This window comes from Pempheris klunzingeri, chromosome 19 (assembly GCF_042242105.1).
Source record: "Pempheris klunzingeri isolate RE-2024b chromosome 19, fPemKlu1.hap1, whole genome shotgun sequence".
NCBI classification, from domain to species: domain Eukaryota; kingdom Metazoa; phylum Chordata; class Actinopteri; order Acropomatiformes; family Pempheridae; genus Pempheris; species Pempheris klunzingeri.
Window position 1 is genome coordinate 12,993,610 of NC_092030.1, and position 23,214 is coordinate 13,016,823.

The window sequence follows — 23,214 nt, forward strand, 5'->3', positions numbered from 1 at the left end:
TAGTCTGGATGTTTTTAATACATGGTTAACTGTACACATAAGGAAAAAAACAAACACCATAATTAGACATCTTGAAATTATATCCCTTTTCATTAAGAAATGACGTTAATACCAGAATCATTTTTCCATAATGATGCATCATTTATACCATTTATATTAGATCACACAAAGAAATAAAAAATTAATTAAAAAGTTATTAGCATTGGACTGAGTCCAACGCCCCACTGAGTCCACAGCGAGGGCTCAGTGGGGCGTTAGTGAACTGGGAGGTACCAAATAAGACAGTTTTTGATCATAATACTTAAAACATAAAAATACTACATTAATTATTACACAGGTAGAAGTACAGAGGCTTAGCAGTCTTGAATAGTTCAGGTACAGAACATACACAAAAATCTACCACTTCTTATTTGTCTTCATAACAAGATGCAACATCAAATTTCAAATCACACATTCACAATCTTTGAACATTTTCAGTATGAAAACAGAACAGAAAAAAGAGGGACAATTTCCTGCAACACTGATCACAGGAAAAAAAAATAATTTTTCTGTAAGTATATATATATGAAACATATATATTTTAAATTAACAGTCAAATATTTGAGCATATATACATAGTTTTACAAGGTAGCAAAGGCAAAAAAGCTATTTGCAACATCCCCCTGAATCCTATATCAGATAATTGTAATAAATTATCCATGACATTTCCATTTGAAAAAAAAAAAGCATCTTAAAACTACAAGTTAAAAGTCTGTCAAAATATTAGAGAACCCATCTTTGTTTCAAAAGTGAAATAAGATATTGCACCTTTTTTTAAACCAGAGTACAATAAAATGACAATGAAAAACAGCATACAATGCACAACAGGAATTAAATTAGAACTATTGCCACTGGCTGACATTAATCCTTATTTTAAGCCTTGTAACAAAAATACATTTCCTGTAACAAAAACATCACAGTTTCATTTCACTGAATTATGTAAAAGGAAAACATTTTAACACACTCTTTAAACATCTTATGACATGTGACAAATGGTATTCAAGACTGCTAAGCACATAACCATGGTTTCATTTCAACATAACTAGAAAAAATAGATCATATTGCCGTTTGAAATGTTACAACTTTTGGGTTCATTTTGGCGGTACAATCTGAGTCAAAGACAGGAAAATATAGAAAAAAACAAAACAGCTCTCTCAAGTCCAAAAAGGGATCCCAGATACTGTCTATCCAAAATAACAGTGTACACAAGCATTTAGTAACAAATAAATGTTCCTGATTTTAGAAATATTACTTTATCATATAAGTCATTCTACAGCTAGTGTTTCTCACTAAGAAAAAAAGTCTTCAAGGCGTTGCAAATCTACAACCCCCTCTGTTAAAAAAGGGTCGTTTTCATCCTCTCAGTGATTCAAGTCTTTCACCTGGCCGTCTTCTCTAATGATCCTGCAGAATAAAAAAAAGGTTTGTTAGTCTTTTCTCACAATATGTGCACACATTGCAACTGATCCCAGCGGCGCCTCACATAAAAAAATACAACACACTGACATTTGTTTGCAATTTAGGGGAAAAGGCCCAAACCACAAACAATGAAATATTATCACTAATGTTACTTTAAATATTATAAAGTATTGTGCCACAGAGCTCCATTGTTGAATCACACTTGGGTACAAAATAGATGTGCATTAATACACAGCTGAAAATAGTTCCCATCAAATGCTCAACCAAGGGCTGCAACTAATGGTTATTTTCATCATCCCTTAATCAGCTGGTCATTTTCTTACCAGTTTTCCATTAAAAAAAATATATCAGAAAATATGAAACAAAAAGACCTCTACAATTTCCTAAACAATCCAAAACCCACATTTGATCAACTTACTATCATATAAGACAAGAAAGCTGCTTGTTCTAGTTCCTCCAATGTGACGATCTGCACATTGTTTTGGCGTCTTTGGTTGGAAAACGACTTAAAACAATCAAGGTGTTATCAAAGTAGCAGATTCATTTTCTGTCAACCAATTGTTTCAGCTCCACTCCTGTATGAGTAACATTAACGAGACAGTCTAACACGCTGTTGGTTTTAGTCTTGTTGTGGGAGTTGTCGACAATAAGAAAAATACAGAGACAAATGAAGCTGTGGCCTCATCCTGATACAGGATTCCTACAGCTTGAGGCAAGTTACATTTAAGCTTCTACCGTAGCCATAACTGACGTCCAAATCAGTATTTAATTGGACCAGAATTAACCGGACCAGATTTTTCAATTATGCTGCGATACTGTAATTCACCCCTAGCGGAGGACTGGAGCAAGAAGTACAACACAGTGCAGAGGAAGAAAACAGTGACAATTATTTTAAATTGCAACATCAGAAAAATACAAAAAAAATTTATAAAATCCTACTTCCCATGTCTACCTAAGACTTTTGAAAGATTGATTAAAGATATTCTAAAACCAATCCAGGCCTTAGTTTATCTATTGATGAATTTATCTCTTCAAAGAGGTTTTAAGGACCCCCGCTGATAGAGGTGTGCTGTGAACGAAGCTCAGAAACACTGTTGAGGCAGTAGGTTCTCACCTGAAGGCCTGGAGCTTGTGTCTGCTGTGCGCCCTGGTTGAAGTAGGCCATTGGCTGTCTGTAGAAGTCAACCCAGGCATTGTAGTCAGGATTAGAGGTCTGCTGAGATCCAGGACCAGCTGTCTGGCCTGGAGAAGAGGGGAAAAACAGTAAGAGCAGCAGGAATAAGAGAAAAAAAAAAAAAAAAAAAGTTGCACTTGAAGATCTGAGCTCTGATTTCTCCTTTCATTGTTTTTGTTGTGCTCATGATAGAATACACAAGTCACAAGCACTCACCCCAAGCTTTGTTGTATTCAGGAGCAGTGCTCTGGGCTTGGTTTTGCTGACCTGTAAAACAGAAGAGCTGTTTGGAACATTTAAACAGCTTTGTTTCGGGGTTTTTTTAAGATCATTTTTGGCCATTTTCTGCCTTTATTTGACGGTGATAATGGACAGAGACTGGGGAAGAGAGCAGGGGACGACATGCAGCAAACAGTCTAGTCAGCCAGCAATCCAACTGGGGACTCGCTGCTCGCTGCATGTGCACCCATGTGGTGGTATGCGTCCTGACCACTCTGTTATCAGGTCACCCATTTGAACAGTTTTTTGTCAAGAGACTTTTTAAAAATGTAGGCTACAAGTTTCAGTTTTGTTTCTTTATAAAAGACGTTTTCCTCTCTTGCTTTTTTTAAACAGAAGGACCCAAGGTGGAGACTTAAGTTACGAGCAGGATTTATGCTAGTAGAGAAAATTTCTTTAGGCATCTGTGAGCAAACAACAAAGTGAACATACGTAAAGGAGAGCTACATTTAAGATTTAAATATAAAGTGATCGTTGAGACGGTTGTTAAAAGAAACTGTCCTTTTCTCTCAGAGAGACACTTGCCTAGCTTTTTATAATACTGCTCCCAGTCCATCTGGCCTGTCTGGGATCCATTGTGACCTGAAACCAGACACAGATAACACCAGAGTTACTGAGAGTGAGCTTTGCGTATCCCTTTTTACCTACTGCTCTCATCTGTTTCCTAATGATTTCCATGAAAATCTGTCCGTACAGGAAAGAGGCGGTTAGCCAAAGGGAAGACAGCCGTCTCATCCCGGCTGGTGAACACTTTAATTCTGGATGCACAACCAGGCTAGTTTTCTGCTACAGTGTATTCAAACTTGTGGGCTGCAGAATGAATTGAGAAATGAAAACTGTATACAGTCTTTTGTTCCCTCACTGAGCCAGGCATTGGCTACAATTATCCAGCTGGGGAAGGATCAGATTCCCTGATTTGTTGCGTTTTCGTATCTAAATCTGGTCTGGTAGCTTGAGTGGCAGTTTGTCAAGAAAGCCTCGACCTAGCGTAGTCCATGTACTTACTGTGGTCCTGTTGGCCTTGAGGCTGCCATATTTGAAAAGTCGTGCCCCATCCTCCAGTCATGAAAGTCTGATGCCCACTTATGCAAAATAAACACAGAATTCGACGTGAGTAATTAGCTGGTCAATTAACTTCCTACTGAAGACACTATGTTGCGCTTCCAGCACACGTTTGACTTGTAATGCACTAAATTATATGAAAATGTGGCATGATGAGGAGAGAAATTGAACCTTACTGTTGAGGAGGAGTGGTTGGTCCTTGGTTGTAGGGATTCATACCGAAGCTGCTGTTGCCCCCCATTCCTGGGCCCTAGAGCAGAGAAAGGGAAGAGGAGGCAAGTGAGAGGCCACACTTGTGTTTAAAAGGGAGCCAACAGGCAAGGTCAGAGGGCAGGGCCGGCCACTGATGCACTCCATTAAGTCCATTTGATGGATTCTTCATGTTTAACCTCTGGTGACATCCTGCTGGCCACCAGGACCACAGCAACCTAGCTCACCCCGGCAGCTCTCCGCATTGACACGTCCGCTCATGAATATCAGGCCAGACAATAGTGTTTGGGCAAGTACCAGGGGGGCCAGAGCCAGACCACCTACCCCAATTCTCTCATCGATCAGCTGGCGGGCCTTTTCCAACTGCTGAGGGGTGCCTCGGATGGAGAAGATGCGCACGTTGGGGTCGGTGTTGGGTGGCGGGTTTCTCTGTAGCTCCACGTGGGCACGAGACTGCTCTTTGATGTTCTTAATGGTTTCTCCACCTGGAAAAGCATCAAGTAATAGGGAATATTCAACTAGGGCTGAAACTAAAAAATCATTTTTGTTATCGATCATTTCTTGATTTATTGTTTGCTCTAAAAACTGTCCTGAGCCTAAAAATGAACAACCAAAACCTACAGATATTTGGTGAACTATCACCGAAGACAAAGCGGCAAGTCACTCTCTGACCGTTAACTAATCGATTAATCATCTCGCCGTTTAAGACAAGCGACAGCATCAGAAAACGCCCTCTTCACTCAAATTTGCCAACTCACTGGATGTGGGTTGTGTCAATGTACAGGATTTGTAAATCTAACTTGAGCAAAATCAAACAACCAAGTTGACTAACGCTCATGGGGGACTAATGAGGGAATCTTTCCGTGTCTCTCTGCCAGAACCCTATCCTTAAGTGGTGGGATAGTGATACCTTAAGTAGACTCTGGCATGTGTCTCACACTTATCTAACATTCTGTGGTAACATCCATGCAAATCAGGAAACAAAAGGAGACATCTCCTGCACACCTCCCCCTCTTCTGCATCAGATGCCAGCTTTCCGACGTGTGGGGAGAGCAATTACACCAGCAGGGAGAAATGAAACATAGCTGGCAGGAGAAAAGGGCCAAAATTGAAGCGTATCCTCCTTCTGGGATATCGTTTGTCTCTTTTACCCTTTTCATTCTTGACTCTGTGTTGTCCTCTGTCATGAGAGGAGGGAGTGATCGGGGGGCATATTGCTGCCCCCCCCCCCACACAATGCCCATCTGAACGAAAAAGGCAGAGGGTGCTTCCCGGGGGAGGGTGTGGGGGGGGGGGGGGGGGGACACCAGGGCTGTCCCAACATCAATTACACATTTGTTCACTTGTGGCTGACACTCGGATGACCCTGGCTGACCTCCGAATGAAAACGCTCATCAAAAACCTCTCCCCTCCCGTAGCCTATTCCTTGCTGCCAACAGACTGCACATGGGCCATTAACCCATTGTCAACCAAATGAAACTTCTGCCTTAATGAAGCCATTATGAGCTCTTCTAGTCAGACAGCAGAGAGCAATGAAGACCCTGACTATTCATTTCATGGACTGGGCTGTAGTGAGGGCAGATAATACGGGCCTTATTAATGAGACTGGTTTAGTGAGCTGGAGAAAAGGAGGAGATACAAAAGTGCAACTGGTGACTGCATTCAAGGCAAAGCCAAGGAACTGGTTAGCTGCTGGTGGAGAAAAAGAAAAGACTCTCAAGGCCTCAAGGGAAAATACTATTACCGTATGTGTAACAGGGAAACTTCTACTACAACGGCAGTTAAATGTATTGTATAGCACCTTTTTAGTCATTTCGACTACTCAAAGCGCTTTTACATTACATCCTCATTCACCCATCACCCAAGTTGGAGGAGACTTTGTCACACACTGAAGCTTCAGGAGCAAGTTGTCTTGCCCAATGACACTTTGACATGCTGACTTAGAGGAGCTGGGGAACTGCGGACCTTCCGATTGATAGACAACTCACTCTACCTCTGAGCCACAGCAGCACAGTGTAACATCCAACTGGAGGTGGGCAGCATGGCTGGAATCAATATCACGTTGAAAAGTATTTTAATAATATAAATATACTGTACAACTGTAAAACACATTTAATATAGAATTAGGTTACACCTATGGGAAATGTAGTCCTAATAAGCCTCTTAATCAAATAAGATGATGAGCTGAATATTTTAGGACTTTTGACACTTGGTCAGAAAAGACGTTTTAAGATGTCCCCAGTGGGATTGAGAAACATTTTCTTGACAAAACAACAAAAAATAAATAAAATTTAGGGCAGATTAATGAAAATAATCATTGGTACATCTCTACTCTGTTGTAATGTTTTGTTATCTGACGTTAAGGCTATCCAAGTGTACCAAGCCTTAAAAAAAACAGGAATTACTGGATTTATACAGCACTTTTATTCAAAGCACTTTACAGTTTAAAATTCAACTTGCAGAATATTTTCTTTGCGTGTCAATTTCGGTTTACATTGCACCGTCTTTTAGTCACTTAGTTCTACTTGTCCCGGGGCAGACACAAAAAACTGATATTAAACTGAAATGTGAGAAACCAAGTTTAGCTTGTTCAGTTAGATACGAGTCCATCTTAACAGTCAGCAACATTTTGAATCATCAGGGGTATGGTGTGAAAGTTCTTTCTTGACCTTAGAAGAATTGGCTTAACAATGAAATCTTAACTTAGGGTCCTCTTACTCACTTTTGCCAGAGCTTTCAAACAAGTTTAAATTTTCAACAGGTTCTGGCCTCTGAGTTTAAGTTTTTTAAGGGAAAAAATCATGAGTAAAGTTATTGGATGCTTGTTACGGCTCTTGCACTGAGCAGGTTGGTGGGTGGTTTGATTCGTCAAGCTCTGAGTGTGTGTGTGTGTGTGTGTGTGTGTAAGGGGTCAAAATAGAGGGGCAATGAGCTGCATATGGCATCGTAAAGATATTAATCACCGCACCCTTTAAGGGACGGCTGACAGCACCCAGACCCACCGCCATCTCCACCATATTGGCCCACTTCATATGCTAATGCACAGAGAGGGGGACGCAACGCCCAGGTTTATTTGTTTCCCTCGCCCCACTACATGCACAAAAGCCACTTGACATTTCTATTGCCATGTTTTTATCTTAGGTAAAGAGGCCCCCTCCGACCCCACCCACCACTGCACACACCAAAGCAACATGCACGCACGCACGCGCACACACACACACACACACACGGAGCTCCTTCCAATGCAATGGTCAATGACTTTTAAATAGCTGGCAATAGAGTGGGCATGAATAGCCAATAAGCTAATTCCTCCTATTCATTCCCTCGCTGCACTCTATTGGGCTGAAAGACCCTCATTAGATGCCAGGCAGCCTTCCACATGATTGAGGGCTGTTATTATGCACCTTTAACAATTAATGTCACATTACACGCATTATCCCCGTCATTAAGCCCTTAGTGAAGCCAATGAATGCCACTTGTGCTGTATACATGAGCCTTGAGGGAAGAATAGGAGGGTGGTCACTCACCCTCTCTTCTCATCAGTTTCACGCAGTGGCAGAACACCATACGGCATTCAGTTATTAAAAGGGAAAAGGCAATCTGGTGAGTTGGATATACTCTTTATAAGCCCGTTTGTATTGATTAACTTTGTATCATTTCTCTGAGATGGGAGAAAGTGGAGACCTCACAGCGAGAAACTGATTAAAGCCTTAAGTCTTAGCTATACATGCAAAGCACAAACTCAACTGTCCACTGAGGCTGCTTACAGAATTGACAGGTGTTGACGAAAACATGTTCTTTACCTTTGCCAATCACTAGTCCACATTTGTCGGCAGGTACTGCATATGTCACCTCCTGCAATCCTCCAGGCCCTCCCATGTTACAGTCTCCTCGCCCCCGACGTGCCATTATACCTCCAAACCCGTCTCGCTCCTACAGGAAGGTAACCAGGAGAAAAAAGGGTCAATGACAGGAGGAATTTTGACATAAAATGTTTTCCGGAAAGGTCAAACAGAAACAAAAATGGTGATGTTAAAATTGCAGAATTTTGCTTAAGGTTGCATTAGCTACTCAAAGTTCTTCCAATTTCTCATTTGATGGATATTTAAATCCCCTGTCAGAAACTTGCCCAAGTTGACTATATGTTAATATGTCAGAAAATAACACAACCTAGCCTTAGCCTAACTGATCACTGGAAGTGACTTTTACTTTGTGATGTCAAAGGGAAGCAGTTGTTGATGACCCGTCAGGTCAATAACAGTATAAAACAATCAAGTTGTTTTTCAAACAGCAGTCGCATAAACCCATTCAGGATTAAGACATAATTGTGCACAAAAATATGCTATACAATTGGTCTAGTAGTTTGAGACATTAGCTGTGAACACATGCTCACTCACACACACACACACACACACACACACACATATAAGATCCACCTGGTGGAGATCATTAACTGGACAGAGGTTAACACAAGGGACAAAGCAGCAGCACATACCTGAGCAGTTTGAACCAGTTCATTGATGAGGTGAACCGCATGGTGGCAGTGGTCAGGCTGGCCCATCACCTGAGCAACTCTATCAGCACTGACTCCATCATCTGAATGACAAATACACAAACTGTCTTTAACTGATAACAACACAGCAACACTAAGTGGATGAAGTGTAGCTGATCAGGCCACGTTTCCCACAGTAACGGCGTTTGTTTTTTCCATTGCATTTCCATCTCGTCTCCTTACTGAATTACAGACTACTGCCATGTGCTGTCTGCATTCATTCCTTCATTCACTGACAATAAAGGGCTGTTATCACTGCGTGCAGAGGCTTTGGAGTGGAGATTTTTTAAATTAAATGTATTAAATATATGCTACTGAAGAGAACACTACAGAGTCCTTCTTCAACTTCCTTAATGTTATCGTTATTATGTGGCATCAGAAAGGAGAAACACACTGTGGGAAACAACCGGAGCCATCCAGAGTTTCTGCAGGCCACTGGAGTTGACGCTGTGTAGTTACATTTTTGCACGTCAGTTACGCCGCAACCCCTTACAACACAACTATAAAACCAGCTTTGGAGATTACACATTTCCAACATTAAGCCGTTTTACCTTCTTACCTTGTTTGAACTGGATCCTGACCCCTGCATCATTCTGAATCTTCTTGATCATCTCTCCATTCCTGCCGATGATGATGCCGACAGCAAATCTGGGCACAACCACCTGAATAATAAGGGGCGAGTAAAGAATTGAGAAAAGATCACAAAAGTTCTCTCATGTGAATAAATAAATAAGCATCAGATTTGAGTTATATTTAGGTATTTTGAAAAGCAGAAAAACAAGTAGTTCTTACATCCAGACTGCTTCCCCCCATTTTGGATCCAAAGTCTGCCCTGCCAGTCCTGAAGTCTCCTTGGTCCTTGTCTCGGATGAGCTTCACCACAAGTTCACGGGCTTGCTATAAAGAAGATTCAAAGAAACAGCAAGATCTTATTTTGAAAACGTATCATTTTTACAACAATGGTACAAGGGAAAGTAAGTCAAAAGTCATGCTACAAATGTCAATAACAGCAAAGATGTTTTCAAATCTTTTGAGTGGAGGACTGAAGGCATAAAATGTGTAAAACTGAGTGTAAACTGGAAAGGCAGGGGCACACACTGAGCTCTTCTGAGACTGACCTGCACTTTGTGGGGATCCCCAGTGATTCTCAGGGGCTTGTCTGCTCCAGTGGGCATGGGGTCATCCTGAATCATTATCATCTGCACTCCTGTTCTCTCCTGCGGGGTACAATCAGACAGCGACAGAAAAACCACACACCAAAGAGTTACCTGGGGCCCAAGAGGCTGTTCACAAATTCTGCCAAATCTCAAAGAACAGGTTTTATTTAACATTGGCAGCCTTTGTCAGTAGACACACATGGAGCATGTGAAATGATATTTCAAGTAATCTCAAACAGTCATTTTCATGAAAATAAATGAAATGCAACTTGAGCAGATGTTGTCATAATTAAAAGAATCCATATCAGTTTGTGTGTGGGTGCTCAAATCCATGTATTAATAATTACTGTTCATAGTCCTTGAAAGATACACTACATAGCACAGTGGTCAGCCAATAATTCTGTTTGCACAGTTGAGGCTGCTGTTCCTTGAAGTAAGTACTATGAGATTTTCAATGTTGCCTGTATGCATGTTGTCAATATAAAAAATGACTCTGGGATCAGTCTCTACAATGATGCTGAATAAAATGTTAAACAGCAAGAATGAAAGCAGACTAGAAAGGTAAACTTGTTAGGTTGTTAAATGCACAGTTTTACTTTAACTATTCAATGCATTGTACTACCAGACCTGCAGTTGCTTGATGGTCTCTCCTCCTTTACCGATGACCAGGCCGACTTTGTTGGCAGGGATGAGGATCTGTTGGATCGAACTGTTGCCATCCATGTCACTGTGGAAGCCCGGACCATACCGACACTGCTCCACAATCTCACTCAAGAGCCTCTTGGCCTGACTGTGGGGGTGGAGCGACGACCAAGAAATACATTTGTCACTGCAATTACGGGCTCTATACAAAGACGTTTGTCCGTCACATTTTTCTTTGTCAAAAGTGAAAGGGGTGTTCAGGTGATTCAGTGACTGATTAAGAGGAGATGTGGAAAGATATGAGTTTGTGCCCTCTGTGTTATAACAATAGGGCACACTTTCCAAATACTCTTAAGTTTCTGTAGATCTGTCAAAGCTGAGGGGTGAGACTTACTCAATGTTCTCTGGGCTCCCAGTCAGCGTGCAGGGCCTGTCCAACATGCCTCCACTGTCTGTAACAAAAGACGCATCAACAATTAATCATACTATTTTTATCTACAGCAGTCAGCAAGTGATGTTATTTTGGCTATTGGTATCAAAAGGGAAAATATATAAACTCTTATGTGAAAAAATTGTGAAAAAAACAACTCAACTAAAAGGCGACCGAAGCACCTTTGATGAAAACTGCTTATTTAACTAGTGAGAAAATGGCTGTAGCTAATTTTGGAGGGCATTTTAAGCCTTTATTAAGGCAAAGAACAGTAGAGTCCACTGGAAATCAGGGGAGAGATGGTCGAATGACATGCAATAAGGTCCCAAGGCAGACTCAAGCCAGGGATATAGCAGTTTGTGGTGAGCACCTCATACCACAGGGCGCCCCCTCTCTGTCATAGTTTTAGAGAAAATAAAAAAAAAAAAAAAAAGAAATATGTAAAACTTTCTGGGTTTAAAAAAAAGTGGTATCAACTGCAGGGATGTTGCATTACACTGCATTGCATTTAACTGGACAGGTCTCTCTCTTACTGTGTCAAGCCCCACATTGTCAGTTTACAGCGATTGGATGCTTTCGGAAATACCTCTAAAACGCAAATACATTAATAATCGTAGCTAATAGTTTTCTTAAACAGTTAGTCTTTCAAAGACAAAGCGAAACACTTATTCAAAAGTAAAATTCACAATGCTTTGACCTTCAGACACCAGGTGTATTTGATATATGTGGCAAGACCAAAACGTCTAAACTTCACTGCACTACAACGGACTGCCAGGGTGTCAAGATGGGAACATTTTAGTTTATTTTTTTTGAAAAAAGCTAATGTTAATACTGTTTACATAACAATTACAGCTGTACATTTTTTCTTGGGAAAAAAAAGGCATTTATTGTTTAACATAACTGACAGGAAACCTACAGGTCACATTTTGCAGGACATATTCAGCTCTTGCCAAACTTGCCTGCTTGTGCAATCTCACAGCAAACACAGTTACTAGATTGGCACAAAGCAGAGTACAGGTAAAAATGCCAACAATTGCATATTGCATACAATAGTGCAAGAAGAAAACCTTTTCACTTTTGCTTTTTCTGTGCTCCAATCATGTATATGCTGAAATATTTGAGAAGTACACTCAGCAAAGCCCTAATCAGCAGTTGTCATAGTGAGGTTGTGATCTGGACTGCAGCTTGACGTTCACTTTGCCTTAATATGAGGGTACTGTATTAGCACATGCAGCAAATTGCTTAGGAACATGATTAGTCAGATATTTAAAAACTTTTGACACAACAGTACTTTGTCCCCCATCTTTGCATTTATTTAGTATTAAATGGTTTATTATACTATACAGTAGTTGTGCGCACTTATTGTTTAGTGACTATCCTTATTTAGTATTTGTCCCCAATTAAAACTGCTCCTGAGAAGACATTTTACATTATTCTACAAACTGTATGACTATATTATCATTCTGTAGCTGTTTATTCTGTATACACCCTACCTCCCCGCCTCCCCAGGGTACACCCTGAACAGGGCCGCAGGACAATCACAGAACTGACACACAAATACAGATGATCAATCACGCTCACACCTATGGGCTGTTTTGGAGTCACCAGTTAACCTAACTTGCACGTCTTTGGAATTTTTAAAATATTGCTTATAAATTCTGAATTGGGGGAGTTTTAGCGTTTCCAGTATAACATGTGTGTAGTTGTTCGGAAGCTGAGATTTGGTGAGCCAAATCATTCTATGAAATATCATGGATACCACCTTAGAAAGTCAATACATTGAAAGTCATTCGGACAATATTATGGCACATGAAGGAAGATCTTCAAAAGGCTCCAGATTCCTTTGCCTGCAGTGGCATTTAACTTTAGTATCCACGCATCTCCAAAAAAAAAAAAACAACCAAAAAACACATTTCTGGCCTCTGAGGATCAAAATCAAGCAGAAACAAGGAGCTTAGAGAATGCATTTAGTCAGAACTCACCTGAGGCAATCTGGATCTTACAACCTGATTCCAGCTGAATTCTTGAGATCTGCTCTCCTCCTTTTCCAATGACTATGGAGGGAGAGAAAAGGCTAGTGTAAATCTTTTTGAATTTAGTCAGGGGCCCCAAGCAGTGACCCAAAAACTGAGTAGAATGTCAATACTGATGATTACATGTCAAACATTAATACTGACTATAATGAGCTGAAGAGCTACTTACTGAATCCCACCATCTTATCAGGCACTTTGAAGTCTTCTGTCGCAAGAGCCCTGGGAGAGATTAGAACATGATCAATAACTGGCTGAGCAACGAAAACAAAATCAAGAGACATCTCAAACTACTATTTCTCTAAACAAACTGCATTCACTATTTTGGTCTATAAAATGTCAGAAAATACTGATCTTTCTGATCGACATACGAAACCCAGAGTCAATAGTCCCAGTTTACCATCATAGAAACCAAAAGAAAGCCAGCAAATATTCAAAATCGAGAAGCTGGAACCAGTGAATGTTTGGCATTGTATCTTTAATTTATCTTAATTAAAAGATCGGTAAAATTGTTGTGGATTAATTCTGTTGATTCTGTTCAGCCATGATGACCATCAAGTTGTATGAGAGCAAATTATTCCAAAACAACGTCAACAACAACGTAATTTCTCAAGCTAAATATTTTTTGCCAAATATTTGCTTCCGATTCCGAAAATTTGTTGATAATTTTGTTTTCCATCGTAGTAAAATGAATCTTTTGGTTTCAGACTGTTGGGCGGGGAAAATAAGTAATTTGTATTTGTCAACCTGAACTCTGTTAAAACCTTTTTTTCCTGATATTTCATAGATAAAACTAATTAGCTAACAACAGTAACAGTAACTCACGAACAGTGAGAACATAATATATCTGATGCCTATTTTGTCACATAGGGACAGATATGGTTATGTAAAGTTCATGGTTATGTAGAATAAGGTTTTTAGGTTAAAAAAAACCAAAATGTGAAGTCAAAACTATTTAACTGAAGCACAGAATGAACACTATGAATGCGTCCAAAGTGCATCAAAATGAACAGAAAGTGAATTGTGAGTATGCTCTGCTCACCTTTGATGTACCATTGCACCGAGATGGTTCCCTACTGAGAAGTGAGAGCAAAGAACCAATTAACGTGTGAGAAATAATCTGAGATCATGGTTGAAAACAAACAATATTTCAATTGGCTCTTAAAAGTGATAGCTGACAAAGCAGCAAAATGAAAAAGAATGAGTCAGGGCTGGAGGGGACGGGAACAGATGGATGTAGTCCTGCCAATCGTTCGTGTCCGTGTCTGACCCACAGCGGGGGACTTTCACCAGCATGGTAATCAGGTCTGTGAGTGTTTGAGTGAGTGTTTCAATCAGAGCTGTTCAGAGAGAGAAAGGCAGCAGCCGGGTCAGTGGCTGCTGGTCATGAATTGAATTTTGACAGGTAGCACCAAGCAAGGGTCCTGCAGGGTCAGCGGAGGATGTGCTGCCATGGACGTGAACACCTGAGTTGATATCTAGCAGTTTCAATCAATTTTATGGCTGTTTGCTCTGATTTCACTTCTTCTGGAAATGCACCGGGGTTAACGTTTGAGAATGGGACTGCTATGAATATAAAACAGGAGGTGTACCGAATCCATACAAGGACAAGACTGCAAGATAAAATGTGAATGTGTCAGGTCTATTTGCACATTTGATAATTAAATACTGTGCGCAAACTGCAGTGATACGCCGATACCATTTCTGTTATTTCCCTCATACTGTGGGATAACCTTGACTGGGAAAACTGAGGACAAATTGCTGCACACAAGAACAGTACGTCAAACAAACCTAAACCAGAATTGAATACAATTTATCTATCCATGCATTCAGGGCTGAACTATCATACAAACAATAGTGACAGGATAAAGAGGACAGGATAAATGACTAGTGTTTCCACTTCATGGATATGAAATGGAATATCAAATCTTTGTTATATGTGCAAGGCACGGCCAAATAGAATAACTCTCTCATTACACTGCAGCGTCAGATACTTAATACTCCATACAAATATGAACACACAAAACCATGGCTCTTATTTATAGATCAGTGTTTCCCCTACATAGTTCCACCTGTGATGTAAAAGTTTTGCTGTAGCTACTCAAAGTTATTAACAATGAAAATCAAATAATGGCATTTTAAAATCTTGATTATGGGTTAATAAATAGGGAAATAGAGCTGCTGTCAAAGGTTGGTGAGGAAGAGTTTGACAAGGAAGCATTTTCTCTAGTTTATTATCCCTCCCAAAAGGTAATGATAAGCTTTAACAGGTACCATGCAGAGTTCTTGTCAACTAGTAGCACTATGATCAATGCTTTTATTAGTTTAATTTGATCTCAGACATGCGCAAAGGGATATGTCAATGGTGTCATACTATTTCACTAATCTACAGATAGAGGTAAACGGCCATTTGCATGGAAGAAGATTATTCACAGGTTAAAAAGGTGTAAATAATACAGATTTCAATTTCAATTACATGAATGAGTGAACAATGAAATAGGGATGCACAGATTGTGAAATTCTCACCCGCTACTGAAATTGCAAACAATTTAGCTGATGCAAATGTTTATCTTAATTTAATTCCCCCTTTTGTGCCAAGGGGAAAAAACATCCTCATTATAATAACTAAACTGTTCTTTAGTCAGTCAGACCTTCTTTACACCATATTTAAAGAGCACAAATTCAATGATAAAAATTCATGAAACAACCTCTTGGTAACTTTCTTTCACATGAAGAAACCATAGTGCCCTGTTCATCTATTCATAGACTTCTTCACCTCTGTTTTTCAAATGGATGATACCATTCGAGGTGTTAAAATTCTTGCTTGTTGTACCTCCTATTGAAATGTCACTGGCACATCTTACAAACTGCATGTCTCTTGTGTAATACTCTAACACAACCAACATTTTCTTTCGCTTTTATTTGCAAACAAACCACAGCAATGCAAGGCAACCCGTGGCCCTCTGATGTCATACTAGTTGTGCCCAGCCAGTTGCAGCTTCTCCAAATCAGTAGCCAGATATGCTAGCTCCTAGCTAGTCTGACTGCAGAAAACCAACACAACATTTAGCCAGCGCAAAAGTAATCGGACACAACAGATAAAAACTGGTTACTGCCATTGGTGAATTTCTGAAAAAACATCAGTACTGGCCAATACTGATTTTTGACCAATAGATCAATGCATCCCTGAGTGTAAAAAAAAAAAAAAAAAAAAAAACTGGATTATTATTGTTTGGCATACTTTCCCATTCTCTAAAAACACTATGGAACACTGCAACAAACATTCCTGACTAAGGAAATTCTGTCACAAGCTAAATATTTCTAATCGTTATTGTCGTGTTATTGTCATGGTTCAAATACATATATTTGCATTTCACTGATTTAATGTGACTCTACAAAAAAAAGAGATTAGTTCAGACCACTGATTGTTCAAAGTTGAGCCTGGCTCAACTTCTGCTGGACACACGAACACTGTATTTCTATGGTTTGCCTCACAAATACTTGGTAACGTCTCAGAGAATTCTAAATTTCTGTGCAGTGTTTTGGTGTCTGCCGAGCATTCAAAATCTATTTCTCAAACTGAACTTCCCAATTAGTAGTTCATGTCTCTGTGGTCCCTGAAGCAACAGGCTTCCACAAACACAGCACCTTGCACAAGGTTGTCTTCAGTCTGACTGCCCACTTTAGTATTATAACATAAATGTATTATAGTAGCGTTATATATAAAAGTACAGTCTGTTGTGTGTTCACCCGAAAAGGATTTTTTTTTCTTCATAGAATATTGTATTAAATAAAAATATTACTCTTAAGATCCCCTCTTATGTGATCTTTTTTCCGCCACAGGAAAAAGTCACTGTGCAACACAGTGGACATTAAGCCAGTGAACCTGAACCAAGTGTAGGCCTATATGTAATATTTATTAGAACCAGCAGAAAATATCCTACATTAATAATCTACTTATATATAATTTATAGCATGGGTGGCTACATGTGTAAGAAACACTTCCTATGTGTTTTTGAACTTTTTCATTTACGCTTTTGACAGTTTTATAAGAGTCGTGATTCACTGCCCAAATGTCATCTAACAACTAACCAATCAGAACTTTGTGGGCAAGATTAAGACTGGGGATGAAATCTTCCTTTGGCAGAGATGGCTGGGAAAGACACGGCTGTACAGGTTTTATGCTGAGTTACAGACATAACTTGGAAACACTTTGAAAAGGTAAACAAGCTGCCACTGCTGCAGCTTTTGTGTTGACTGAAAATTACGTTCCCACACAGAAATGGCACCATGTCAGATTGGGTAATGTGGAATGAAATGGCAATTCAGTCTTGGTAGTTAGAGCAAAGCCTGACATAACAGAGCACGAACATACACAGTTTGAGCAGGCAGAAGACGGCCATTTGGAGCATCTCCTTTCTACATTGCAGGGATGAACACGTTGCGAGCTTTTATGTAGAAGGGTGGTGTTTTTATAAAAGGTGTCCACATGCATGTTAAGCAGGATAAAAGCTAGAGCATAAGACAGTGGTTTGCGAATGTAAAACAATATGCTAACAGTCCGCAGACATGAACCCATGGTATATATATGCTCATATACTAAAGACTTACCTCCATTGTCTAGTGAACGTTTTTGGCCTCCAAAGCCATAGAGGGAAGGATCTAAGACCGGGGAGGAACTGTTCATGTTGGGGATCTGGTCTCCTCCCATCTTGGCGGCCATCTGGAGACACAGAACAGTGAGACAGTTTGAATAAAGGTGAGAAGTGGATATGCCATGATATTCTTTTCGAACATACATTTAATTTCCATGACAATATCCTACATCTTGGACAACCCTTCCTCATACGTGTGACACATTCGCTTTTCTTCTTGCCATCTTAAAAGCATCATGTTTGCTGTCAAGTTGGGCCTTGACAAAGCCATCTGTTGTGGAGTGTGCCATCTTTTTGACAGCAGCTGAAAACTGTACTTTGTGAAATATAACAGCAGCTTCAAGAAGTCTGCTACAGTTCTTGTTGTGACTACGTTGGTGCTTTCCATGAAGCATCTGTCATGTGCCGGCTTTCACCGACTAACCCAACTTTTTATATTTTCACCGGCAAATGACATAGATCATCACAGCACATGGCAATTCCTCAGACTGGAGGAGCTGCCTGAAAGTTACGACAGGTGTGACAGCTACCTAAATTATCAAAAACTAAAAACAAAAGACACATTTCCAGTTTATTCAAGCCTGAAGGGTAGGTTGTAGATCCAGCTTGGAGAAGCAGTAGGAGGGTACGTAGATATACAATGTAGACAAAAAAGGAGTGGCCAAATCACACATTTACAATCAGAATTTTAATGTGTTACAGTGAGCATTATTTTAATCACCTCACTTAATTGTTTAATTTGGAAAATGTATGGATGGAGTTTGGGGTTTTTTTCTTTTCGAAGTTTTGTTTTTTTCAATGTTAGAGTGAAAAGAAGTCAAAATTCATTAACATTAAACATCAACGTTGTTTCACATGCAGCTGTAAAAGAACATGTCATGTCACCTATTGTCATGTTGCTTGCAACAGTACCATTAAGCATTTAGTCAGTGTTCAGTCGTGCATTGATTTTACCCGCAAAAGTGGTCCAAGGAGTGATCCGTAGATTTCTGGCAAGCCAGACATGTTTCTCTGTTTTTCTTATAGTGATGGAAAGTGCCCAACCCCTGCACACAACTCCAATAAGAGTGCATTTATTTACATTACAGCTACACTAAAAACCAATCTATGCGTATTTTCAAACTCATCAACCTAAAATAGACGCCTGTGTTCTGCAGTGACGGACATTTAAATCTTCAGTTATGCTGCACGAGTGAGCCAACAGCATTTTCCACTCCCCGTTAATCTGCTACCTCTCCTTCTATACAAAAGTATAGCATTTCAGAAAATTATACTAAATTGACATCTGTGCCTGACTGGAATTTTTTTTTTTTTTTTACAATATGAAAATATAGTGACGGCAATTAGAGTCTTCTATCACCTTCGGGGATGATTATCTACTTCAGAGCCCACCAGTGGAAGTGAGAGGGGTGCAATGGAAATAAGGAGACAGAAAGGGAAGCAGGTGTGGGGTAGCCGTTTTCCATGACATTGCTATAGTTACGCATTTCAAGCAGCCTGAAAAGCATTTTAGATTAAGTCAATGTCAGTGCAGGAAAATGCTTTAAATTTGTGTGAAAGCTGTGTTTCTGAGTTTTGATGCCTGGAAGACATCTGAGACGCATCAGTGTGGGTGTAGGTTGTCACGTTTTTGACACCATTTATATTGAGATATTGAGTTTAGTACTGAGTTTTGTTCTGAAAATATTGTTTTATCAATTACAAGTCAAAGAGGCAAGCGTTTACAGCAGCAAGACTGACACAACTAGATTGACATTTATTACTTGTTTACTGTTGCAAACATAGTAAACTTACTTCCTTCAGCCAACACTAAGTTTATCATGGACACAAATGGATGAATCTGTACAATAATTAGTGAGTCCCATCTTCTCCTCATTTCTGTAAGTGGCTTGGGAATGACTGCTGGTTAAGATGAAGCATTTATGAGCCATGATAAAATTCATTGGTTTTACTTGGTCCCTTGACTAACAACATACTGTAAAATATTTCTCTGGAACAGAAAATTTGAACAACTGAACCGTAAATTCATCTCTATTAAAACAGAGTAAAGGTGTGGAAACACGTTTTCATCATGAATAATAGTTATTCTACACTTAAAACATCATAAATCTTTTCTTTATAATAAACTACACTCAGTACAAATATATATTAAGTCTTACCAGCTATTAGGATCAAAATAACCACCTTAGCTGATGCTGATTTACCATATTTGCTACAGAGGCATACTGCAGTGGTTGGGTCAGGCTGGGATGCAGTCAGATTTTGTGGCAAACTGGTACAAACTGTCTATCTTACAGAAGAAATCCCACAATGTCCACTGTGGCCTCTAGGTAAACACCACTGTGGACTGGACTGGTCTCCAAGATCAACTCACTTCTTGAATGCGATCCTGACTGAGCTAAAGTTTAAAAAAAAACAAAACAAAATAGCAACTACAGTCAGTCAGTTTTTATACTTTAATCTTTAAAATGTGAACTTAAACGTCTGATTATATTTAGAGTCAAAGAACACATCATTCATTGGGTGCTGTGGCACGGCTATTTTGTCAGTGAGCTACACTATTCAAGCCTCTGACTTTCACACAGTGAGGTTTTTATATTCTACAAGAAATGGTGTTTATGCTTTCATCTGTTTACAGAGGGTTAATGTTAATTGCATGATCAAGATGGGCACATTTAGTGACACACAATTTGAAACGGATCAGAAGTGTAGAACAGGAGGCGGCAGAACGCAATAATTAGAAAATTGGAGGCGTAGTTAAGAGGTCAACATCTGGTGATGTTTGTTGATGAGTTAATGGGCATTTACACAATTGTGTACTTTGTTTTTGTTTGCTCCGATACCCATTTAATAAAAAAAGAGCAGTTATCGTTAAATGTAGAGCAATCTCTGCTTGTGCAACTTAAAGATTTAAATGTCAGTCGCTTTCACTGGCTGCTACCTGGGTAGAGAAAGGCAGGGATCTGTGGGAAGTAACACCACACACACCAGTGAAAGGAAGCTTTAGAACAAGTACTTATGTCACATAATTGCCATATAATAAACACTATAGCAGGATAACATCCCTTTTTATAAAAGTATGCATGTATGTATGTATGTGAGAGCAGTGGCATGTTAACGGACTGGATCTACAATTTAACATCAGCTACAAACACAACATAGCAGACATAAATAGCTTTTTTTGGTGATTAATTCTGATGTTTATGTGCAGTGTCTATGGTCTGCAATTAATAACTCAAGTGGGAGGCTGATGTCCACAATCAAATCTCTTATAACCAACTTAATGTTTCTGCTAAGAGGCTGATGTGAACTGTTCCTCTTCTGATGGCATTGATTTTGGTGAGTTTGAGATCTTGTGAACAAGGTCTGAAAATACATATGAGAAAGCGGAGGAAAGGGTTTTAAGCGCATCACGACAGACAACACGTGTTGTGTAAATGAACCTATATTTTGAAAATTTACCGATAATAGGCATTAAATCTACATCTATTATGCAAGATATTGTTGGAACATCTTTTTATTATCATACACATTAGGGGATTAACACACACAGGGACACACTATTTGTTCATACCTAAGTTATGATCTATACAGGGTTAAGTGCAACTGGTAGCTGGTTGACTAAAGTCCAATTTGCAAACTATTAGCTGCAGTCAGTAGTATACTAATCTGCTAAGACAGCAAAAAGGCAGCTCTATTTTTGACCAACTTAATGGTACCTTATCTACAGTAACCATCTCTGCTACAGTCCCTTTCTAAAACTTAGAAACACTAGGTAAACAGGGAGGCAGTGAAAATCAGGTTGTATTTTACTGATTTTTCAGGTATTTTCCAGGCAGCAATGGAAAAATCCAAGTGTGCTCAGCAAGAGGAGAGGAGGGGGGCTTATTTGGACAGATGACGTTAAATTACATGGCCTTACTCCAGCGCTGCCTTTTAGGACACACAGTACCACACACGCTAGCTAGCTACCACCAGCTCAGCTAGCTTACTCAGATGTGATATTAGCAAGATACGCTACAAGTTTTATATACGAGCATATTATTAAGTTAAAGAAGGGGAATGGGGGGGTTTGAACGTTAGCATAGCATGCGGTCACTGACTGAGCTGTCAGTGAGTCGCCTTAAATAGGGATATAAGCAGTTATAGTTAAGCTAACTTGGGACAAAACTAGCAAGCTAACTTTCTGACAGCGTGCCAGGCAGTCCGGTTGTTCGGGCTTCTTGTCTATACTAAATATTAGCTTTAGTCACGTTGTGGGTCAAGCTGCAGGGTATCAAACTTGTGATAGTAAGTTAGCAAGGTAAGCTAACTGCAACTTCTGTGACTTGACAACAGGTTGCAGTGTGTCGACATAACTTACTAAAGTTGCATAAACTTCGACATTATAAGAGGCCTTCGTGTTTTATGCGTGAAACACGACTTGCCTGGTCGTTTGGACAGTTTTGACAGCGTTAGTTAACGTGTCTTCTGTCCCGTGTAAACTCTAATCTGTCCTCTTAGCTATGCTGTCTCGGCTATTTCACGTTAGCTTGCTAGCTTGCTGGGTGCATGAGGAGTGTTTGTAGTAGGGGGTCCGGGGTGCCCTGACCAAAGTCCTGCCCTGATCCACACGCAAACACGCTGTTTGTGGTCGCAAAGCGCTACACTTGTGTTCGGGATAAACGGACCAGCTTTGTCCGGTAGCGTGTTTTTTTTACCTGTCGGACCCGGCGTATCGTGTCTGCGAAGTCATCTTTCGTTCCGGGCTGAGCCACCGAGGCCTGTCCCTGAACCAGCTCCGCCATCATCATCATCCGCCTCGGCAGCTGAGAGCCACACTTAAAAAAAAAAAAAAAAAAAAAAAAAAGAACAGCACACGTGCCAAGCCAAAGCTCCGCGAGCCGCATGATCTCGCGAGTTGATCTAAGACCACATATAGCATATAGGGAAGGACCCCCCCGGATCCCCCCGGTACAACTGTGTTGTGTTACATGTAACATTGAATAGATAAATAAATAAATAAAAGATAATAAATTAATAAAAGTTAATAAATAAATAAATAAAAATTTTGTTATCCTGACTGATGAAAGCATATTTGTTTGATATATCAAATACATATGTAGCCTACACATGATAAAATATAATTCATAAATTCATTAAAACACATAAAGTGTAATTGTTTTTTTTTTCAATCGATCAAAAAAATTGTGAAAATACCATGAAGAGCAAAAGGTAATATCATGTTTTGACTGACAGAAAAAAAACTGACATTCCTCCCTTTCTTTAGTTAGATAGTTTAATGTTTTTTCTTGGTAAACGACTTAAATAGATACATTGATTTTCTGAAGATCAACTTTCAGCAAAAGCTGATGATTATAACCTTCACGAAACTAGAATTTATTCAAGTGCTGTTATGAAAACAAATCACTGGAGAGCTTCAGAAAACTTTAAATTACACACAGCATCGTGATAAGGATGTGATACTTTAGTGATGCAGCATTCAAATTCTCCTTTTACCTTCCTGTCCCTCTCAGGGAGGTCATCTACAGGACAACAGCATCCTCTAAGAATCTGTGATCTAAT

General features: G+C 39.7%; 1 protein-coding gene across 2 annotated transcripts; it reads right to left on the reverse strand.

Annotated features, from left to right (window-relative positions):
* Positions 1-22,458, reverse strand: fubp3 (far upstream element (FUSE) binding protein 3). Of its 2 annotated transcripts, XM_070850542.1 has the most exons (19): positions 22,350-22,458; positions 17,606-17,717; positions 14,037-14,070; positions 13,167-13,216; positions 12,947-13,018; positions 10,929-10,986; positions 10,520-10,682; positions 9,854-9,952; positions 9,528-9,632; positions 9,295-9,397; positions 8,679-8,779; positions 7,987-8,116; positions 4,508-4,668; positions 4,150-4,223; positions 3,917-3,993; positions 3,437-3,493; positions 2,849-2,899; positions 2,573-2,700; positions 1-1,443 (listed from the first exon to the last, which is right to left on the reverse strand). In XM_070850542.1, exons 1-19 carry the CDS (start codon positions 22,443-22,445, stop codon positions 1,435-1,437), a joined length of 1,680 nt encoding a protein of 559 aa, XP_070706643.1. In that variant the 5' UTR covers positions 22,446-22,458; the 3' UTR covers positions 1-1,434. The 2 variants fall into 2 exon arrangements, with proteins under 2 accessions (XP_070706643.1, XP_070706644.1); XM_070850543.1 differs by lacking the exon at positions 3,437-3,493.
* Positions 22,459-23,214: the final 756 nt, after the last annotated feature.